The 21,542-nt window shown below is 44.6% G+C and overlaps 1 protein-coding gene across 1 annotated transcript; it reads left to right on the top strand.

Moving 5' to 3' along the window:
• Positions 1 to 1,022: 1,022 nt before the first annotated feature.
• Positions 1,023 to 17,558, top strand: LOC134198263 (carnitine O-palmitoyltransferase 2, mitochondrial-like). The gene is made up of 9 exons (XM_062667624.1): positions 1,023 to 1,199; positions 7,336 to 7,586; positions 9,868 to 9,965; positions 10,020 to 10,150; positions 13,483 to 13,670; positions 13,746 to 14,010; positions 14,089 to 14,443; positions 15,492 to 15,717; positions 17,054 to 17,558. Exons 1-9 carry the CDS (start codon positions 1,054 to 1,056, stop codon positions 17,383 to 17,385), a joined length of 1,992 nt encoding a protein of 663 aa, XP_062523608.1. The 5' UTR covers positions 1,023 to 1,053; the 3' UTR covers positions 17,386 to 17,558.
• Positions 17,559 to 21,542: the final 3,984 nt, after the last annotated feature.

Here is a 21,542-nt window from a genome sequence, read left to right as displayed (position 1 = left end):
GTCTTTGTCGCTAGAGTAACACGTGGACCTGCCCTACAGTGAAATTGTGAGATGGGGCAAGTCTACATGCCAAATAATGGACGACTGGAGAAACTTAATTCTTACGTTTTCTTCGTGTGTATAGGTAGCTACTACCTAGGTGTTAGCGCAATTTCTACCGCCCATAAGGCGGGTGAGGGCTAGTTACAGCTGTAATCAGCTAAGACATCCTAGGCATGACGTGGTAGATCTACTGTCTATCGAGTACTGTACGCAAACGACGACTTTTAGTGCGCTCTTTATGCAAAATCACGTCCCTACACGTTGTGGCTTGTATTCTGTGCCTGTCAACGGCAGTAACAACACCTCCTAGTAACAGATCTAGAGCCGTTTGTTCTAATTTACGAACTGATGCATGCTCAACGACTAGACTAGACTAGCCAGTTGCATGCTCAACGACTCTAGGATCACGTCTACTAGACAAAGTCTCACGGTGATTTCACGGCGAACTTTTTCACGATTTTGCGGCAAGACGACGAGTCACAGCGGATGCGCACATCGTGAATTCGCGGCTACGCGCGGCAACTAACAGCGCTCGCGACGAATTCGCGGCGATCAAACACATGCCGATCCGCCGTTACGTGGAGCTATCATGTACACACGTGACCGGAACAACATGGCGTTGTGGAAGCCCTAGAGACGTAGCTACAACTTTGCCTAGCTGTTGGGTCAGTGCAATTTCTCGGACAAGAGCTAATCGTTTCTCGTCTGTTTCGAGTGAGGCGCTAGCCTGGCCAACAAATTAAAAATGAAATGTGAAAGACTAATAGATCGCGTTTTACCTGCCGATAGACGACTTCTGGGACACCTAGCTGATGTCAACGCTACTACCATTCGGAACGTTTACTCTCCTAAGAAATCGGGTTAGGACGCTTTTGGATACTTTTGTATGTGCGACCATTCTAGATTATTCGCGTTCCAGTCACGTCTGTTTAATTAATTAACGCGCGTTCGCTTCATTCCTCTGCAAGGAACAGGCACCCTGTACACGTACGTAACGTCCAAGTCTTTGTCATGAATTTCATTGCTACAAGAGCTGCCACGGTGCTTGCGCGTCGACCAGCATCAGCAGTTACTGCAGCGCAACTCTTCCGACCGTCGTTGCCGAGGTATCCTCACTGCACGCTCAAGCACCGCACCCTAACTTTGACACAAGTCAGGTGAGGTTTTGTTTCTTAGTGAAATCTAGTAGTTCAGATACAATATTTTGATTAAGAACCTTGTAGTTGTACCGCAACAGATTTGGTAGGTCTGAGAGTACATTTCCACAGGCAGGTGCTAACTATTTAGTTGTCAGATTGATTGCCTAATTGAAGTAACGTCACTACTGTAATTGCCGCTACATATTTGACTCTGCCAGAGCCAGTTACGTTAGCTACCGATCTAGCACCCGGGTGGGCCAAGTTGATGCCATTTGGCTTCGCACCAGACGCTGCCATGAGATGCACAGGTATCGGAATCTTTAGACTGCATTGATGCTAATAATATAGAGACGCACTTTCTTGGTCTCTACTAATCCGGTTGAGGTTGTGGACCTTTACCGGGTAAAATAGCATCTTCAACTAGATATCCGTTGTGTGTGTGTGTGTGTGTGTGTGTGTGTGTGTGTGTGTGTGTGTGTGTGTGTGTGTGTGTGTGTTTATGTGTGTGTGTGTGTGTGTGTGTGTGTGTGTGTTTGTGTGTGTGTGTGTGTGTGTGTGTGTGTGTGTGTGTGTGTGTTTGTGTGTGTGTGTGTGTGTGTGTGTGTGTGTGTGTGTGTGTGTGTGTGTGTGGTTGTTTGCGTGTGTGTGGTTGTTTGTGTGTGTGTGTGTGTGTGTGTGTGTGTGTGTGTGTGTGTGTGTGTGTGTGGTTGTTTGCGTGTGTGTGGTTGTGTGTGTGTGTGTGGTTGTTTGCGTGTGTGTGGTTGTTTGTGTGTGTGTGTGTGTGTGTGTGTGTGTGTGTGGTTGTTTGCGTGTGTGTGGTTGTTTGTTTGTGTGTGTGTGTGTGTGTGTGTGTGTGTGTGCGTGTGTGTGTGCGTGTGTGTGTGCGTGTGTGCATACACGCGGAACAAACTATCCAGGAGTTTGCATTCTCTCCGCCCTCTAATCCAGTTGTATCAAGGACATTTGTGTTAATTAATACCTCATTTAATTTCTCACGCAAACCGGCTAATTAGCTAGTTTCTCTATACAAATGACTTCAACCAGAATCGGTGGAGCTCAACCAACCGACTAATCCAGCTTAACTAGGGCCGGACTAGATATCCAACCGTAGGCTAGGTTAGTTGGTGGAAGTTGATGCAGCTCCACCGATTCTCGTTGAATGTAAGACATAAATATGTTGCCTCATCCGGTAGAGGTCCTCGACCGAATTAGCTCTTTGACTTGGAGATTAAAGAAATGCGTCCCAGATCTACAGAAACCTATACCCAGCTAACGGATGTACGTACTAACATTGATTGCATCAACAATCCCCACTCTGAATGCACGGAATCCCCAAGTGCGGCCCTGGCATGCATAAGAATAGGTCCGGGAAGCACACCCGCGGCTGTCTGGCCGCTTTAATTGTAGTGATAACGCTAATCATAGCCCTGAAGCTGTATTTAGTATATGCCAACGCTTGTCGAGAACAGCCGACTTTAGAGCAATTATCACGTAGACATATGGGAGTAGCCTCGTACCCAAGGCCCTCTTGCGCGCCCGGAGAAGAGGGCCTGGTACACGTTGTATTCGCATGCGCGCATAAATTAGAAGGAAATCGTGGTAATGTATGCACGCATGCGGAACCGACGTTGTCTAGAATCTCGAGACGATAATGTCGAGCTCAATCGACAGTGAAACAGCTTCCGTGGCAGGCCCGTAGGCTGGTCGCAGGAGTGGGGGGTGCATTTGCCAACAAAGTCTATGTGGTTTCAATTAAATGTAATCGCACTGCGCTAAAGTTTTTTGTGGATTCACTACTTTGGAAACATGGTTAAAATTGCGTTTGTATACTTGGTTCACACAATTGTATTTGCAATTGCGCGGGCATTATCTAATAATACGTATCTGTATTCATAATTGTATATGTAAGACTTAGAGTTAGCAGAAAACATTAGTGTAACAGTACCGAGTCAAGTTCGAGTCTATGAGGGTGAAGGCGAGCATAATAATCGACTACGTTGTCAAGATCTATTGGTACATCGTAGTGGATGTGAAAGAGAGCAAGGTGAGACAATCTGTCCTTACCCATGGATGCGCGCATATAGTTGTTTAGGCGTCGTAAAGCACTGGCGCTTCTCTCACATTCACACGAGGTGACAGCCATGGTACAGGCGATGGTCAAAAGAACTGAGATGTTTGGGAAGTCAGTGGCGTCACATTCTTTGATAGCTTTTGCTGGTGAGCACGGTCTCTTATCAGGGAACATCGCCATATACCTGTTCCTCCAGCGCCTGAGTTCCGCGTCCATCAATTCAGGCGATGGCAGATCATTTCTGTACTTGATCAGCGCCTCCTCCAGGTTGACATCTTGCGAACATATGATACTTGGTGCAAGACAAAGTAGGGAAATGGCTGTGACTGCCGACTTTGAGAACTGCCGGTTGATGCTAATAATAATATGATCAAGAATGGGAATTGCAACATTTCTCTGGAAATACTCTTGAACAGAAGCATCTGGAATATTGGTGCAATTTTGTTGCCTTGCTGCAATGCGAGGCATTGCATGCAATTGTACTTCCAACCTTTATTGCCATGTCTGAACTAACTTTGTAGATTTGAGAAAAGCTGCTTTCAACGTTTGCGCGCTCGCTGTTGTAGGTCCTCACAATTTCAGATATCATGATATGCGCTTTCACGATATCAACAGCTTTGCTCTGCAGCTTCACGGTAATGCCCGAAAGGTGTGATAAGTACTGATATATCGTCACAAACACAACAACAAACTGAAAGGAAGTAACACTGGCCAGAATCTGCTGTGCTTCATTGCGGCCTGCATAGTCCCAGTCAGCATACGTAGCCCCATATTTCTCCAAGTGATAGTGGAAAGCTATGATCTCTAGAGCTTCAACAAAACAAATACGTACCCTTGGTAGAAGTGCTGATAAGCCGAATGCCGCTCAATCCATCGCGTCTTGCACAGATCGATTAGTGGTTTCCTCCCCTCTTCATTGACCACATTGTGGTTGATGATCATCTCTAGAACATCACTTCTCTTTGGACTATTGAGAAAGAAACGACTGCATTTTTTAACGCAATCGACGATCACATTACGTACTTCAGGAAGAGCACATGACTTGCTTATCACAAGGTTAACGCAGTGGCCACTGCAGTGTACGCAGGTGGCTAAAGGAGCTTTATGTCTAATCCTGGCCTGGACACCCACTCGATCTGAAGACATGTTGCTGGCGCCGTCGTAGCCCTGACTACGCATAGTAGCAAGTGATATGTTATTCTCTTTCAGAAAGCCAAAGATACCATCTGCAATCCGCTCCCCAGTATTCTGTCCAACTTCAAAAACGTTAAAAACTCTTCTCTGACCTCTTTAGTACTTCTGTCAACAAACCTGGCGCAGATGGCAAGATGCTCAACGTTATGCGAAGTTACCTCGTCAGCAAGGATGGCGTAAAAGGGCGCAGCTGTCAAATCACCTATTATTCCCTGTAAGAGGATGTGGTTTCCCATGACTTTAATCAGCTCATTTTGTGTTTGAGGAGAAAGATAAGTTGCCCATCGCATTGCAGGAGTTTCCAGTTGCCTTCTTAACTCTTCATCGTGCACTGCCAGAAGCCGCAGCAAAGAAAGAAAATTACCTAGATTTTCAGGTGATTCCACACTCTCTGCGTCTCCACGTAAAGCAATGCACTGTCTGGCGCAGTACAACACAGCAGAAGCAATGGACTTCAGGACAGCACGATTACGCGCGACATTGGCCGCTCTGCGAGTGTCCGACTGTGCAGTAATGGTAGTATCTGGATTCTCCAAGGTTCGCTTGAAGTTATCAGCTTGCTCAATGGCTTGATGATGGTATAAGCACTGCTCGTGCTCTTTTGCTTTTTCTCCTTTCTTGTTCCAATCACGAAAAGGCTTGCATACAAACTTCCCCTTGGACACTTTAGCAACAAAAATTCCACAAGCAATGCAAAAGACACCATCCACTTGCTCGCTGTAAACCATCCACGGGTGTTCTGATAGCCAAACAGGACGAAAAGCTCGGTTGCGGCCACCAATACATGTCGGAGGAAAAACTTGATCGGCACGAGGCTTTTTGTGATTTGTCAGTAGGTTGTACTTCTCCGCAGCACTCAGAGCCTGCATGGACTTGCAGAAATCAACAGGAGACTTGGTTTTGAAAAACAATTTGCCAATATCATCCACTAAATCATGATCAAGAGTATTAGCATGATGGCATTGCTGATTGCCGCCTGCGACGCCTGCACGCTGAGCCTCGTTGTCGTGAACTTCGCAGCATGTGTTGCGCAAAGGCTCGACATACGTGGCGGTAGAGGACGATCCTACTCTTTCTACACTATCACTACAGCACTCACTGGAAGTCGGTGTTAAGCTGGATTTACAATATGCAAACGCTTGAGCGTCGCGTCGCGTGCGTCGCGTCGCGTCACGTCGCGTAGTACAAATTCAAATTGTAAATGATCTACGCGACGCGACGCGTCCAAATAGCACCAAGTTCTATTTGAGCGTCGAATCGGAAGCTGACACGTCGCGTCGGAAGTAGCACCTTGATTTCGACCAATCACAGCCAACTATAAATGGACGTGTGGCTTCCGTGGGCAATGATTATTGATTTGGGCGCTGTACTCGACGTTGAGCGGTCTATAGATTGTGTAGGGAGCTGTCCTTGCTTGTGGATGATCAACTGCAAGACGTACAAAGACCTGCGTGCATGGGAGAACGCCTAGAAATTGATTTTGAGCAAGCTGGGGGTTCCGGCAGAGTTCTGCTAGTAGAAAATCGAAGCGCGAGTGGTCAGTTCAATAATTCAGGCAGCGACGTCTACGGCGCGCTGAAATCGTATTGTGAATGGTACGACGCGTGTGACGCGATACGTGCCAATCCCACGCAAGACAACGTGACTGGACGCACGCGACGCGACGCTCAAGCGTTCCCATATTGTAAATCCAGCTTTAGTTGATCGTCTACTGCAACCAGCTGTGTAAAATCTGGATCAGGAGTCACAAGTTGATCACTTGCCCTTTTCGGAACTAGAAAGCCGTCCGGTCGTTGACACGTAGCCGTTGCTTGCCTCCTTTTTCTTTTTCCTGAGACCGTCCCATCTAGTGTCACTGTGACGAACACACACTTCTCCACGTTACCAGGTAGCAGACAGGATAGCCAAATATCTGGCACGTACTTTGGAGTTTCAACACATCCCTCGGAGTCCTTTTGCCTACTAGCTCGGACTTCTTCCGTAAACGGGTCCGGGGAGGGTGTACGTGCACCCAGTGCACCCCCCAGCCTACGGGCTTTCGTGTTCAGTAGCGACGAAGCCCTAGATCTAGACCACAGGTCAAGTGAAACTCCGCGATCACGTAATCTTTGACTTGTTCTGTCATCAGCGATACTAGAGAAGACACGACAATGATGACATATCAACAATCTTCTTTACCACATTTCCCTAGCTTACAGTCAACCCTAGACGCTATAAGTTGATAGCACAGCGATTTACCGTATCCTGTAGGAAGCCAGACGAACACGTCGTTTCGTTGTAGATGTGCTCTACGACAACACGCTGCTGCTCCTTCAGCTCTACATTAAGCTTGCCTAGAGCGTAGTGCAACGCCATATCAAAACCAGAAGCTCTGCCTTCACCATTTGCCAAATTGGGTCTCATTGCGCGCGACATTATCGGCTTGGGATTCTAAACAACGCGGGTTCCGCATGCGTGCACACATTACCACGATTTCCTTCTAATTTATGGGCGCATGCGAATACAACATGTACCAGGTCCGCTCTCCGGGCGCGCAAGAGGGCCTGGGTACGAGGCTAATATGGGAGTAGCCTCGTAGCAGACCCTCTCGCGCCGTCGTGCCCGGTTCCCGTATAACACGACAAAGCCGGCGTTGCTGGTACGAGGCTAGATGAGATAGTTCGTGGGCTGATTGCTGTAGCGAGAAGTTCCGCTTCCACTTTCGTACGAGGAAGGTTTCTTGACTGTAATCGACAGAAGACTCAAATTGAAGGCTATTCCACTTTGTTGGCAGTTGACAAAGTGGTCGGTTTTCGTGATATAATTATTATTGCATTAATCTTCTTGTTATTCATTTCATCTAAACTTGTTCTTTACTTTCACGTATTGATGTGCTAATATTTGTTACAGATGTGTTGATTATGAAGAGAGTGACTATCTTCATCACAGCAGTGTTCCCACGATGTCTTTCCAGGATCATCTTCCTCCTCTACCAATACCAAATCTTGACGAATCGTGCAGGCTTTTCTTACAAGCATTGTCTCCTTTGTTACTAGAGCAAGAAAAGGAAAGTGCAAAGCATTTAGTTTCAGAGTTTGCCGCTGGAGTTGGAAAAGAGTTACAGCAGCAACTCGAGTCCTTACCATCCACCTTTGCCGAAGGTCATTAGCAAACGTGTCGCTACATACGACAAGTGTCGTGCATATGTGTAACGTCAGTGGCATAGCCAGGCGTCTATTTGGAGGGCAATTGCTTACCCTACTTGCTGCCCCGTAGACGGACATCATGCATGACTCAGGTTGCTAGCTACTTGCATGATAGTATGAGCTCAACAAAGCATGGACCTGGATGTTCCATTGCTCAAAGGATCCCTGCTTTGCGCGGACAACCTGCGGATCGTGCCGCCATCCTGCAAGCCATGAAATGCCCAAATTGCACATGTGCGAGTGCGCAGATCCACGTAGGTAGCTAGCAGTCGAAAGCGAACGGAGGTGAGATCTGTATTGACGCAACAATCCGAGAGCAAGGACGCGCTGCCTACCTACTGTTGACTACGTGGCTTTTGCTGTTTTCAGGGTTAAGGTATTATCGCATGCCCTAGGGTTACAGTAATATACCGCGGTGGACGGTTTCGTAGCCACAGGAACATAGCGTGGCATGGGCTAGATCGGGCTATATAGCCCATTATTTGTAGGCGTGGTCATAAAAATTGCTGACTGATGACACGTGGGCGTCTCCCGTAGCATCTGGAAGTTAAGCCCCCCATTTCTAGAGGTCACCATAGGCCCCCTGGTAGCCAGACTAACAAGCAGCAATTGGAGTGTATGTAATGCATGCGCTCATATAGTTGTCGCTGACATTAAGTAATGAGCATGCGTGTCAGATGTCGACAATCCCACTTGCCAGACTGTGTGCAACCCCCTTTCACACTTTTCGTGTTAATTAGTAGAGACTAGTAGAGTACCTGTGCAGCAGTTCCACTACCAGTCGATGGTTTAGCACCCTAGTGGTTCTTCATTAGTTATAGATTAGTTAATGTTAGGATTTGAGTAGAGTTAGGGTTAAGATTGCCTAAATCTAAGCTTGGCGCCCATTTCACTGTCCATGTTTATGGCTAGACGATGGATTGCTAAAATCCATGCTTTGCGCCCTTCAGTTTGTGTAATCAATGGATTAATTACTCTGGCAATCCATGAATTGACATGGCAAGCCTGGATCCTCATCGTATAGTGACGTCATAAATTGAACCTAGTAATTGAGTCTGTGTTTACACCTTTGCTTCCACAGCTGTGAATCTTTTGAAAACTACGATATGATTGTTTTGCGAAAAATTACGAATTTAGATGCTATTAATTAATTGAGCTGATTGTAAAATACGTCTAAAATACTACAAAGCGACTGTCGTTTGGTGCGACCGTGAGGTCCCTATGATGTCTGTAGTCGTCAAAGTACAGTAATATACGGGACATCAATATCGTTTCTGATTACGCAATGTTAGAATCTCGTATATATCTAGCCGTTCGCGCAAATCTGATTGGCTCTTCGTCCATTCTCTGTGATTGTCACGTGTACGACATAAACGGGTCCGCGATTAGGTCACACAGTAGGCGTGGCACTCCTTCACAAAGCCCGCCGACCGGAAGTCAGTTTATTCTTAGAGATTATGTTTTGACTAAAGTCCGTTCAAAGAATGGAGAGCCCGTGGGAAATGTGGTTACCAGATAAGACATACAGGGAGGAAACAACAATATTGCTATCATCTTGGATTGTAATACTAGCAATCGATAAATGAGCAATGGTTGCTACCCAGCCCTCACTGCCTACTATCCATCTACTTTAGTACGTCAGGGTCTGTCCTGTGCAACAGTTTTCTGCCATTCAAACTGGCCAGAGATGGCGTTGAAAATGTGACGGCGGCGAAATGGTAGAAGTGTGTCGACCACGTCATCCAGAAAGTGGAAAACCATTACAGAATGTCAGAGGCGTGGTAGAACAAGCGGTAGAGAGATTAGTAGGGGCAGAGGACTCTACAGACAGTGAAGAGATCCTCCTAGGAGACGACGAGAATGACAACAATGATTAATACAATTAGTCTCGTGGGTGTCATTTATTGGTGGTATTCTTTGTCGGTAATGCACGGGAGGAGTCTCTTTCCGGAAGCATGCTGTATCTTCTAACCCAGGATCAATAGAGTTAATTTGTTCAGAGATCTGACTCCACCTAGTCACGTGCTCTCCAATGATATGTTTATCAACGGCGTAGGGGGCGTACTTGCCGAGATACGGGAATTTATTCCCACGGGCTCTCCATTTTTTGAACGGACTTTAGCTTCTCGCGAAGTCACGTACAACCAATTCAGTAGTCCGTATATACGTTTGATACTTCGGTCTATGTAACAAGCTCATCATTTAAGTTTGTGACGCTTTAATAGTTCTTTTATAGAATTTTCTTTACGAGGGCGTGTTTTAGCGAACAGAACTCCTCTGCCTATTTTCGGGATGTATGGATGTGAGGCTATACAACTTCGTGGTGACAATCAAGTAAGAAAGCCGTTTTCTTTATCATGCACAGTCTATTAATTATTTATCCGTCAGATCTCAAAAGCAGCCCGTTACGTACAAACATGCCTCAAGTTTGATAACACACTGAAAGCAAACAAACTGCGTCCAGATGTGTGGGACCTTAAACCGCAATTGGAGAACGCTCTAAAGCATTTGAAGCACGGGTAAGCAATACAGCCACAATATATTTCTACGTTATTTCCATTTATAGGTGAACATTCTTTGAGCAGTTTCAGATAAAGAATTATGCAAGACTTTATAGGAAGAGTTTGAGAGGCCCATAGAGTACTAAACTTTTAGTGCAGATTATTCAGTGTCTATATATCCTTCCAAGGCCCAACACATTGTAACTACCCAACGCAAATAATGCATCGGTTTGGATCTGTACTTCAAATTATGTTTAGTTAGTCTATCATATAATACATGTAACGCAGATAACACGTATTCGCCCTAAGGACGGAAGCACAAAGAGTCTAAGACTTCTTTACGATTGATCTCAACACCTCCAGACTATGTGCAGCCCACACTCCATATGATTCGTGCAAAGGAGGGTACGACAAACAGCCATAACTTGAAACATTAGCATGATGGCGTTCATCCTTGTCCACTTCCACACCTCAGCAGCAGCAGCATCGTTTATGGCAACATTAATAAGATGAGAGAGAGTGAACGAATTCCTCACGGAAATGTCGAAATAGGCAGCCTTGTCTAGAGAAAAGTCGGGATGAAAATGTCATCTGGTCTTGTCATAGAATGAGAGGAACAGCGTTGTTCTCGACGTACATCGGAGTTGTCTAAGAGGAACCAGTGAAAGATGATGTCACATAAAGCATCATACCGCTTAATTCGAAGAGGGCCACAGCAAAGAGCACGGTCACCAGATATGTCCAGTTCATGATCGCACACACAACGGACTGAGTGTGGGTGCTGGAAAAACCGGGATTCTCAATCGCAAACGCAGAGAAGCCTTACATTTACGCGGAGACATGTCCAGGCCTAGACTTGAGTTGGGGATTACCTTCAACCAAGCCTCCGCATGAGGATATGTGACAGCACTGAAACGTGCCTGTTCTCGCAGACTAACAAGGCTAACTTTAATGCTGGATCTCAAAGAATTATCCAGAGTCTTTTAGAAGGAATGTTGTGTAGAAGAAACAGAGGACGAGACAGAACTAGTAGGTGGTAAAAGACTTGCAAGATGTTGCCGGCACTGCACTTCACCAGGGAAGAAGGAAGAATGCTGAGTCCAATTATTTTCCTCATGTACCGACATGAACGCTGAGTCTTTAAGAAGACGGAGAGACAACTGCCGAGAAGAGTTGCAGCTGCCAACGAAAGCTGCAGAGGAAGATCTAGAAGCCTCGCGAAGACTTAGATCACCCAAACGAACTGGAAGTGTTGCCGGTTTCCATGCCAGGTCAGAGTCGGGAGAAGAACATAAAGCCTCTAAACTGTGATAAAGACCACTATCAAGCTTCGTCAATACGTCATTGATTTTAAAGCCAAGAACCGTTCTAGTGATGTGATTCAGCTTTCAAAGGCTAAAAAAGCTGCGGAGAAGATGAAGCTCTACCTGACGATCCTCTAAACATGTCAAACGGTCCTGCCAATCCAAAATCTTGTCCACTCGTTGGGAAACAATTTCAGTAACATATGAGGGAGATCCATACACAGGAAAACCAAGGTAGTCAACACCACCATGAACCTGAACACTGCGCTGAATTTCAGTAGCAAATTTGGGGAAATTCTGATCTCCAGAGGGTCAAAAGACCTCGCATTTGTTCAAATTGATATGAAGACCAAAGGAGGAACTCTTTGACAACAAGACATCCAAGAGACAAGCAACTGAAGCCCACTGGCGAAGAAAAGAGCCATCGTACAAATACCATAACTTTAGCTTCAAATCTGGCAATGGACCCAGGTTATCCAAAGACTGCACAAGAACGAGGGAGACTAGCAGGGGACCAAGGGATCCCCTTGTTGCACTTCTGCAGATGACTTGATCCAAGAATTCCCAAAATGCAACATGCCTTCACAATGGCAACACCACAAGGACTATCCAAGCAGGGCTGAGAACTCTTTACGTTGACGACTCAAAATGAAGTTCGAGTGCATTCGTTAAAGGCATTTGTCATATCAATTTTCAGGCAACACAAGTTGAGATCAGACCCATATCGAGCAATACAAACTGATAGTGTGTGCATAGCAGCGCCTAAACCTCCTGGGACACCGACAACAACCTGGCCATAAGACAAAAAGGTGTCAGGTAAGTCCATTTTTACAGCAGAACAGCACAGACGGCTGACAAGTCGACGGAGGACCTCACCGACGGCCAGCGCCGGATCCACGAATATTTAAAGAGGGGCTTTACCGTTATAGCAGTTATTTATAGCATTACTAATTCTCTTTTCTAATGAAATTATATAAAATTATTCAACCCCTCCTATTGGAAAAGAGGGAGTTGCAACCCCCTAAACCGCTCTGTGGATCCGGCCCTGGACAGCTATAGGGCGGACACCACCATGCCTTTTCAATAGAGCAGTGAGACGTGCTCCACATAACCAAGGGCTATCCTATAGGGTCAGCACGACAAGACAAAAGAAAGTTTGGCAAACAGGTTAAGTTCTCCAAACCTGCTTTGCTGAGGGAGTTGTAGTGCCAAGAATAGCATCAAGCAAATGGTGAGAATTCAGTTGAGAAGCACCAGGGCTGGAACCACGAGGAAAAGCTTGAAGTGAAGCCAGAACTGAATCCATACTGACAGATAGTGAAGGAGGGATATCACCATAACCAGTTGGTAAGACATGCTCTTAGTGGCGTTGATAGATTTCTTCAAGACCCTTGCTGTCATGAGGGCTGGCTGGACCTAGAGAGCCAGTGCACCGCATGGCATCTCTGTAACGACCTTCTCTGGCATAAGCAAGCGCCCGTTTTCGATTAATCTGATCTACAGGTGAAGACTTGCAATTAGAAGACTGTTTACAATCAGCATCCAGCCTAGCCTCAAACCAAAGAGACTGTATGATATATAGAATGACATCTACACTAACGTGCACTATGGTTTATTAGTAATTTGTTCCAGCCACTTGGTTTCAATGGAGCAAATATTCATACTAACGACATTGATAATGATAATGATACACAAGAACGGCGGAACCAGGCGCAGAAGACTGGAGGGGCGGCTGCTTCTTCTATATTTGGATTAGGGGCATTGCCTTTCCAATACTGGACGGTCTGTAATGGAAAACATAGTTTGAAGTTTTGTTGCTTGCAAGTAGAAAATATTGGATGGTTTTGCCGTTGACTCGCTTAATTTACGTTGTCGTGATCGTTCGCGTTTATACTGCGCTGACTACTTCTGTCGCAGGTTAATCAATGACAAACCAATCATATTCTGCTAGAATCGAAATAGCGGCAGTTTGTTATGAAATTTCCCTTCCCTAATTTAGTTTAGGATATTTCGCCGCCCCTACTTTAACATTTTCTCGTTTTGTAGTCCCAAGCCAGTGATGTACGAAGGGAAGAAAGTGCTACCCCTCAGCATGAACAACTATCGACTTTTGTTCAATTCTTGTCAAATTGCTAAATTTGGTAAAGACGAATTGAGAGAATACGAGGGCAGCAAACACATTGTCGTGATGCGCAACGGTCACATTTACACAATGGATGTTATTGATGAAGATGGTGAGAAAACTATCATTTCATTAATCATTTACTCTCATAGATACAAGTCTAGTTATTGGTTGTCTCAAATTCAAGGCCGCCGAGCTTCCACCAGTCAAATATACAAACAGCTGAAGCAAATAGTTGATGAAACAAATTCTGCTGCTGACATTCCAGTGGCAGTTCTGACGACTACAGATCGAGATACCTGCGCCAGAGCCATGCAAAAGCTGAGAGCGAGAAACGAAAGATCGTTGAATTTAGTAGAAAGCGCAATCGTAGTTTTGTGCTTGGATGATAACGAAGCCAACACAGACAAAGATATTATCGAAACGATTCAATTTGGCGATGGAGGCAACAGGTAATTGACGGATTATCCCGCATATTGCTGTTACGGAAAAATGGCGTATTTCTGTTCTTGGTTTTATACATTTACTAGGTGGTATGGCAAAAACAACATCGTCGTGGGAAAGAATGGGTACATAGGAATGACATGTCATGAATTTATGGCAGATGGCAAAGTCTACATTCGCTTCTCTCATGAACTAACTTCCGAGATGTTGCAGTCGTCGTTTACCTATCAAGACGGATGCGATATTTCCAAGTGTACTATTTCGCGCCTCGACTTCGACGTCGACTCTGATCTTCTGTCCGAAGTTAACGAAGCAAAGAAAAAGTTTAGCTTCCTTGGTCAGCATCTTCCTTTCCACCAAGTGATCTGTGACGACTTCGACTACTCTCTCATTAAAAAAAGGAAACTGAGTCCGGACTTTCTCGGCAAGCTGACGTCTCAGGTAATTACTGTATATTGTTAAATTTGGCAAACGCAGACGAAAATCGTACGACACAGCTATAGACTGTGCAAAGGCTGGCAAATGTTTACATCTTATTCATGCAGTGATTACAGTGTCAATATCTATGAAACGATTATTTTACAGGCTGTCTAGATAAATACCCATGCATACGTATACTGAATTGACAACAAGCAAATACATTTGAAACATTTAGTTGATTGGTATTGATAGAAAAGATCTATGCAATGAGGTAGAGCATACTTTGCCATGCAGTGTGCCATACAAGCATGGGCTTCTTGTGAGTGTTTAATCATTTTTATTTTGTGTATAGCATTGTACTAACTACTAGGTAATAAATATACTTTTTTACATTTTATAACTACAGCATTATTAGACGTTTTTACACACTTTATCGATCAGATGTTTCAAATGTGTACTCTAGAACTATTATGTGTACATCGTTTCCTACAATGCACTATAAAATACAGTTTAAGATGAAACATTGGCGGGAATCTATTTTGGCGGTTTGATAAGAAATTGACTAAAACGAGGAAAGCATTCTAATCTCTTTAATTCAGAAAACATTATTTATTACTAAATGTAAATACTCGTTCAGCATTGTGTGTGTGTATGTGTGTGTGTGTGTGTGTGTGTGTGTGTGTGTGTGTGTGTGTGTGTGTGTGTGTGTGTGTGTGTGTGTGTGTGTGTGTGTGAGTCAAGTATCACACAAGTATCACAGCCTCATTCTCATATTTGACTTAACCTCCCTCCTGAACAGTGTAACCACAACGTTAACAGACGGCAAACAATAGTTACCATCTCGTGGTATCAGCCTCATCTAGGGCATAGCACCCCATGCCTGATCCACATGTGTGATGGCACCAGCATATCACTTTGGCCAAATTAATGGCAAAATTTATATTTACGCTCACTAAAAAATCCGCCAAAATACATCCACCGCGAATATTCCATCGTGAAGATTTGCAAATATTTAAACGCAAGTATCAATTATTAAATAATTTGTGTCTATAGTTTTGTGTCTATCTAGCTTGCCTTCTATGCAATGCGCGGACGTTTGCCGTACGCCACCGACGTCGTAGCTACGGCTTTCTACAAAGAAGGTCGGTTTGTGGAGTCACCAATAGTCACTCGAGAGTCGGCAGCTTTCGTCAACGCCGTGGCTGTTGAAATGATCAGCGACAAAAAGCGTCTGTTTGACTTGATGACTGCAGCCTCTCTTTCCAACCAGCTGAGGGTATTTGACACCATACAAAGTACGTTATGTAATTATAAGAGAGCATCTCATAAGTTCGAACATATTTTCTAAGCCTAAGGTATTTCGAGGTAAGGGGGCAGCATTTTCGAATAAGGAGGTTTTGTATTACACGCCCGGGCGAGCAAGAGTGCTAAGCGCTAAACGTTCCCATAGTAAATTGCGTTCTTGCAGTTTGTAAATAGCGATGAGCAGTGGTAGTGTCGTCCCCAGACTCCTGAGCCTAACAGTGTTCAGTTCCCGTATGGCATTTTTAGCTTTCGTCTCATACGGGAACCGGACACTGCCAGGATCACGTGAGTCTGGTAAGGTGTGGCTTGCTGAGTGTGTGTTTGTTGCTGCCATTTAACATCAACTGCGTCAGCACCAGGAAGCGGAGATTGTGTTACAAATTGCTTACTGGGCGCCCAAAACAGAAATGACTTACAGAAGTGACGTGCGACAAATCATGATATCTGTGTTTAGTTGTGTTTTCTTGCTTGTGTTAAAATAGACACGATAATTAACATGAATGTCTGTTATTATATAATTCTAGTGAATTAGATATATTAGACACATGTATGCATATTATAAATGAACCTTGGTTAGATACTTCTTATTTGTACTGTACTGTGCTAAGTTGAGTGTTTGCATGACCGACCGACCGGAAATGACGTTAATTTTGAGCCTGTCACAGACAAGATGGTTTGTGATGTCACAATACAGGTGCAAGTGCAGGTTGCTGCTCGCCAGTTTCACGGTACTAACTAAACAGGCTCGAGTTCCTAGAGATGGCTTGACGACTGCTGCTAAGAATGCAAGTACATGTGAGAACACGTGCCTTCTAGAAAGAAATTTACGTTTGCGCTATACATAGACGTGCATGCGTTTTCTGCGATGACAAATCAGTGGGGTTAGTGTCTGTCCGCTCTGAGGCTCGCCTTAATAATGTGTTGTGTCTGTTTGTGTGTCGGTTTGTGTGTCGGTTTGTGTGTGTGTGTGTGTGTGTGTGTGTGTGTGTGTGTGTGTGTGTGTGTGTGCGTGTGTGCGTTCGTGTGTGTGTGTGTGTGCGTGTATGTGTGTGTGTGTGTGTGTGTGTGTGTGTGTGTGTGTGTGTGTGTGTGTGTGTGTGTGTGTGTGTGTGTGTGTGTGTGTTTCATTTCCTAGTAGTGAAATACATATACTAAACACAAGCATACATGTTATTATAAATTATAGGCCGATAGATAAATGTGCGACAAGGACTTAAATAGGAGAGGAGGTAGGGGGTCGGGATCGGAACTATTTAAAATATCTTATAAGATGCTCCCTTTAAGACACCGAATAATCTCATCAAAAGCGGTGCTTTCTTTCTGCAGGCAAAATGTTCAACTTTCACTTTGCAGCTCTCGAGCATCTCGCCGAACAATCTGGAGTAAAGGTACCATTTTTCGCAAGCAAACTGTACGAGAAAACGAAATTCCAAGATTTTTCAATATCGACGGTCGATTCCGGCCCTGAATTTGCCATATTAACGTTTGCTTACATGGAGTACGGTGGCACGTGGGGACTGTACCAGCAGGTGGCTAAGAGTCCTGGCAAGCTGCGAGTTATTTCGTGCTTCCCTGAAGCCCCCGAGTATCTTTCACACTTTCAATCGAGTCTGGTTACGGTTATGGATGTCGTGAAGAATGGAGCAACGAAAGCTTAGTGATGATCGTGTCTACAGTGCGACGAATGGCAAACAGTGCTCGTCAAGGAGAAGCGTGCATGTTGACTAGAACGTATGTTGATGTTAGTTGACTTAGTGTTTGTCTTTAGTAAATGTCCAGGGCGGTAGGAACCGGTTCATCTTTCAATATTTCTACTTCTGCCACTCGACAACTGCCCAAAAAATTTCGGTTGACGCATGACAGCTTACTTGGCGCGTTATCATTTGATCACACTCATTTAGCGCGCGTTAACCCGGACCATTTGAGATGCTTGCTATGAACTTGATAATACATTTAGGATAACTAGTTGGCATTCTCTTCTTGTCTGGCGTCACAATATTGCTGTGAGTTGTGTTGCGCATGTGCGTAGTACGTAACAGTCTCTCAGAGGTCAGGTGTGTACCTTGGATCCTTACGTATAATTGGGGGCCCACAAACTAGGGAGCATTAATGGTACCTTATCTTTTAATGAAACCTTTAAACTAGTAACAATCTCCTTGAAGAAGGTACTGAAAATTGCTCTACAATTGACTGTACTTGGCTTTCCAGCCTACAAGTTTCTTCTCTTTCTATTGCCATCAAAGCAATATTAGACAACCGTTCTTTAGTCATGCTGCCTCGTTACCAAGTTTTCAGCCTTCTTAAGTTAATCCAGAGAAAGATCGCTTCGAAGATGCCGACGAGACAGGAATGACAAGGTACAGTGTTCCTTTTTCAGTAGTTTGTAGACCTCACCTTGTGCATTTTGATAATACAGATTTTGGAATATGTTGCACAAATTTATTATTCCTGGTACCAGCTGGTTCCATTTCTCTTCCTTGTCATTTGATACTTCTGATGTATTTTGAAATTGAGACCGTTCTTCTATTTTGTCTTTGTCTTCTTGACTAAAAAGTTCTAGTTGAGATTTGAGTCGCGCATGCTCAAAGCCTTTACCGTATGCAATGCAGCATTGCAAACAGTTCTCAACGAATCCGCATTAACACTTGTGTGTGTCAGACTATCTATCAACAGTTTCTCCACTGCACTTAGCACTTCGTATTCGTTCGACTTAGACCTCTCACTTAGCTCCATTTCTATTGTATCCAGTAATTCATAGTAAACACTACGATATTCGTCTTTTGGGCATTGTGGAACATGTGCAGATCCATCTGTGTCTATCAAAGACCGAGACCAAAAAGAGAAAGAGAAACGTAGCAACTGATTTCAACAAAACTGTTGCCTCTTGACCTAGAACACGGTCTCTTTCTGCCATCTCTTCTAGTGTCTTTAGAATTGCTTCAAATTTTGACTTACCTGAATGAACCGATTTGTATCGTGATGCCCATCGTGTCTCACAAAGCCTTGTCAACGGCCAGCTTTCCTACTGGCATCCAAGGACTTCTGAACTGCGGTAAAGCAAGAGTGTCGTTTGGCTGAGCCCTTCAGCAGCTTATAAAGCGCATTTCCTGTTCCAAAAGCATTTATGATTGCCTGGATGGAGGAGCAAGCTGTCTGAAAAGACAAGTTTAGGACATGGGGATGGCAGCAAATGTATACCGCTTTTGGCTTTTCCTCTTTGATCCTCGTTGACAGACCTGAATACTTACCGCTCATATTAGCAGCACCGTCATAACTCTGTGCACGCATCTGCCCAAGGTCTTTAGTATGCTTAAAACTGTCAAGAAGAGAGACTGTTCATCAGTTCTAAGACATTCCCCAAATCCTAAAAATCTTTCTTATACTTTTACTTCCTCATTGACATATCTTACGCAGACTAAAATTTGCTCTAGTCTGGAACAGTCAGTGGTTTCGTCGCTAATTAAACCAAAGATACCGCATTTGTTCAGTTCTGAAACAATTTTACTTTGAATAGTGGAACTCATAATATGTATCATTCGTTCTAAATCTTTGGGCTTGTGTCGGTAAACTGGCCATCTAGGTGACACTTCAACTCCGTACAGTTCCTTGACAGTAGATCAAGAAGTTTCAAGAATTTAACTTTGTTGGAAGATACACCTTTTTCACTGTGTCCTCTAAATGCAAGCCCTTGTTTTCCCAAAAACAACATTGCTTCAAATATTGTTTAGACATTTCGACGGTTCAGTTGTACCTTATCTTGATGAGCTGAACTTATTTCTTGTGCCCCAGATGAAGCTTTCTTGGAAAGGCGAGCACTTTTTAACCACACAGAGACAGCCATCTGATGGGAGAGTGACTGTTCATGTCCTTTCATGTCTGCTGTTGTCGTTTTCCAATTTCTAAATCTTCTGGTTGTAAATGCGGTATCACAGTTACCAATCTTTTCTGTTATCAGTGCAATGCGGAAAGGAAAGCAGAATGCAGCATCAAGAGTTGGACTATTCTCAAGCCACTCATGCCTAGCATACAAAGACTCCTGAAAAGATCTTAGTAGCTACCCAATCAACCGTCGAAAAAATGAATTTGTGGAAGGAAAGATGCTTGTGGTCTAAACGGACTATGTGATGCAATTGCTCTAGTTGGTGCGTGGACAAGGTCTCTGATGTCACTGTCACTGGCTGAAGGCTGCGCAACGTTAGATCGGGTTTCCAAGGTCTCTTTTCTAGAGTCATGCCGTCACCAGTTTCTGCTTCAGAACAATTTTTGCTAAGCCTGAGGCATTTTCTGTTTTCTGTGGTTGGATTTGCAAGCCAATTCTAAAGAGGGGCATAGATTGTACAGATTGTCTACAGTACTCAAGAATTTATCATGTCCAATGACAATATTGATTGATTGATTGAGACTTTATTTAACGACGGGAATCCCTCGACACAGCGGCCGATCTTCCGGGAACCGTGCTTACAAGAAACTATTTACACTATTAATTACACTAAATTTAATCAAGCATACAGATATAGTTCCCTAGACGATATCTAAACACTACTCTATTTGAAATCGTTCTCAATGAGGAAGGGAGCGAGTTCCAGAAACACTGGGCCCGATAGAAAAAGGTACGGCGCAGGGCTTCAGTGTGCGGCCGTGAGAGGATGACTCCTGACGCTGAGAGACACGTGCCATACGTGCTGCTGATGTCCGCCTTCTCGAATCGAAAACAAATTTCGCTGGGAGCCAGCGAATAGAAACCGCGATGAGCTAGAGATCCTAAGTAAAAGCATCACGTGTCTTGCAGGTGCTCAGGGCATATTTTGCAAGGATAGATGAAATATCACTAGTGGGCTCCCTACCACGACGACCATCGAGGACTCGTAGACATCTTTTTTCTACTTACTAACCTCACACATGTTGCTAAAGTGGCTTGCCTTTTAACATTTTCTATTTCCTTGCGCGCGGTGCACTACTCTCCATAATGCCAGCTAGCTAACACTGCAACAAAAGAATTCGGTCGTGGCCGTGGTGGCGCGTGCTCTGTTGCACGTGCGGCGCGTGCTCTGTTGCACGTGCAACGCGTGCTCTGTTGCACGTGCGGCGCGTGCTCTGTTGCACGTGCGGCGCGTGCTCTGTTGTACGTGCGCTGATGGTGCCGAGATTTCCATTGATTCCAATCTGATTGCGTGCGCGTCACGTGTTAAGATTCGCAATTAGATAGAAAAGCGTAGAGCTAGCTGCAACAGTGCAAGTGCTTCTGTCTAATCGTTAACTAATTAATTCGACCAAGGTCACTACTAAATTAGGATGAATGAGAAACTCGTGGATGTCGTGGGCAAGTTAGTAATCTGAATTCTGATTGGTCTACACATTTTCATAAATTAACACGCCCATTAAAAACTAGGGGCAAGGCCCCCTCTGTGTAGTTGAATCTCATTCCTGTCATCGCCGTGGTAATCTCATTAATATTAAGTGAAGTCCAGTCCACACTGGCAACTGGATCGCGATCCAATCGCGATTTGTCCCATCCACATAGCGTGGTGGTTTCGATCGCGATCCGATGCCGATCGGTTTAAATCCAATTAGGTATAGTGGGCGTTACCTTCACGTACGCTACGCTTAGTCCCGCCCCCTTTTTCCCTTTTCCCGCCTATTCTGTGTTTATAAAACGTCTGGAATCCGAGGCTAGATCGGTTAGCCTTTCGGGGGCGCAAGAGAGCCTGGGTACACGAGGCTAGATTGGATCACGATTCATTCTGGTCTAGTGTGGGCAGGACTTACATATTTGCATATTCAACCCTAAATAACTTGAGGCGAGCAAGCGTATTCG

This window comes from Corticium candelabrum, chromosome 2 (genome assembly GCF_963422355.1).
Source record: "Corticium candelabrum chromosome 2, ooCorCand1.1, whole genome shotgun sequence".
Lineage (NCBI taxonomy): Eukaryota > Metazoa > Porifera > Homoscleromorpha > Homosclerophorida > Plakinidae > Corticium > Corticium candelabrum.
Note: the sequence above shows the minus strand (reverse complement) of the source record. Positions and strands in the feature narration are given on the sequence as shown.

Coding starts and splice junctions, on each gene's coding strand:
- LOC134198263 (XM_062667624.1), top strand. CDS start 1,054: ATGAATTTCATTGCTACAAGAGCTGCCACGGTGCTTGCGCGTCGACCA. Junction 7,587..9,867: donor ACCATCCACCTTTGCCGAAG/GTCATTAGCAAA, acceptor GTTCTTTTATAG/AATTTTCTTTACGAGGGCGT. Junction 14,444..15,491: donor TCGGCAAGCTGACGTCTCAG/GTAATTACTGTA, acceptor GTGTCTATCTAG/CTTGCCTTCTATGCAATGCG.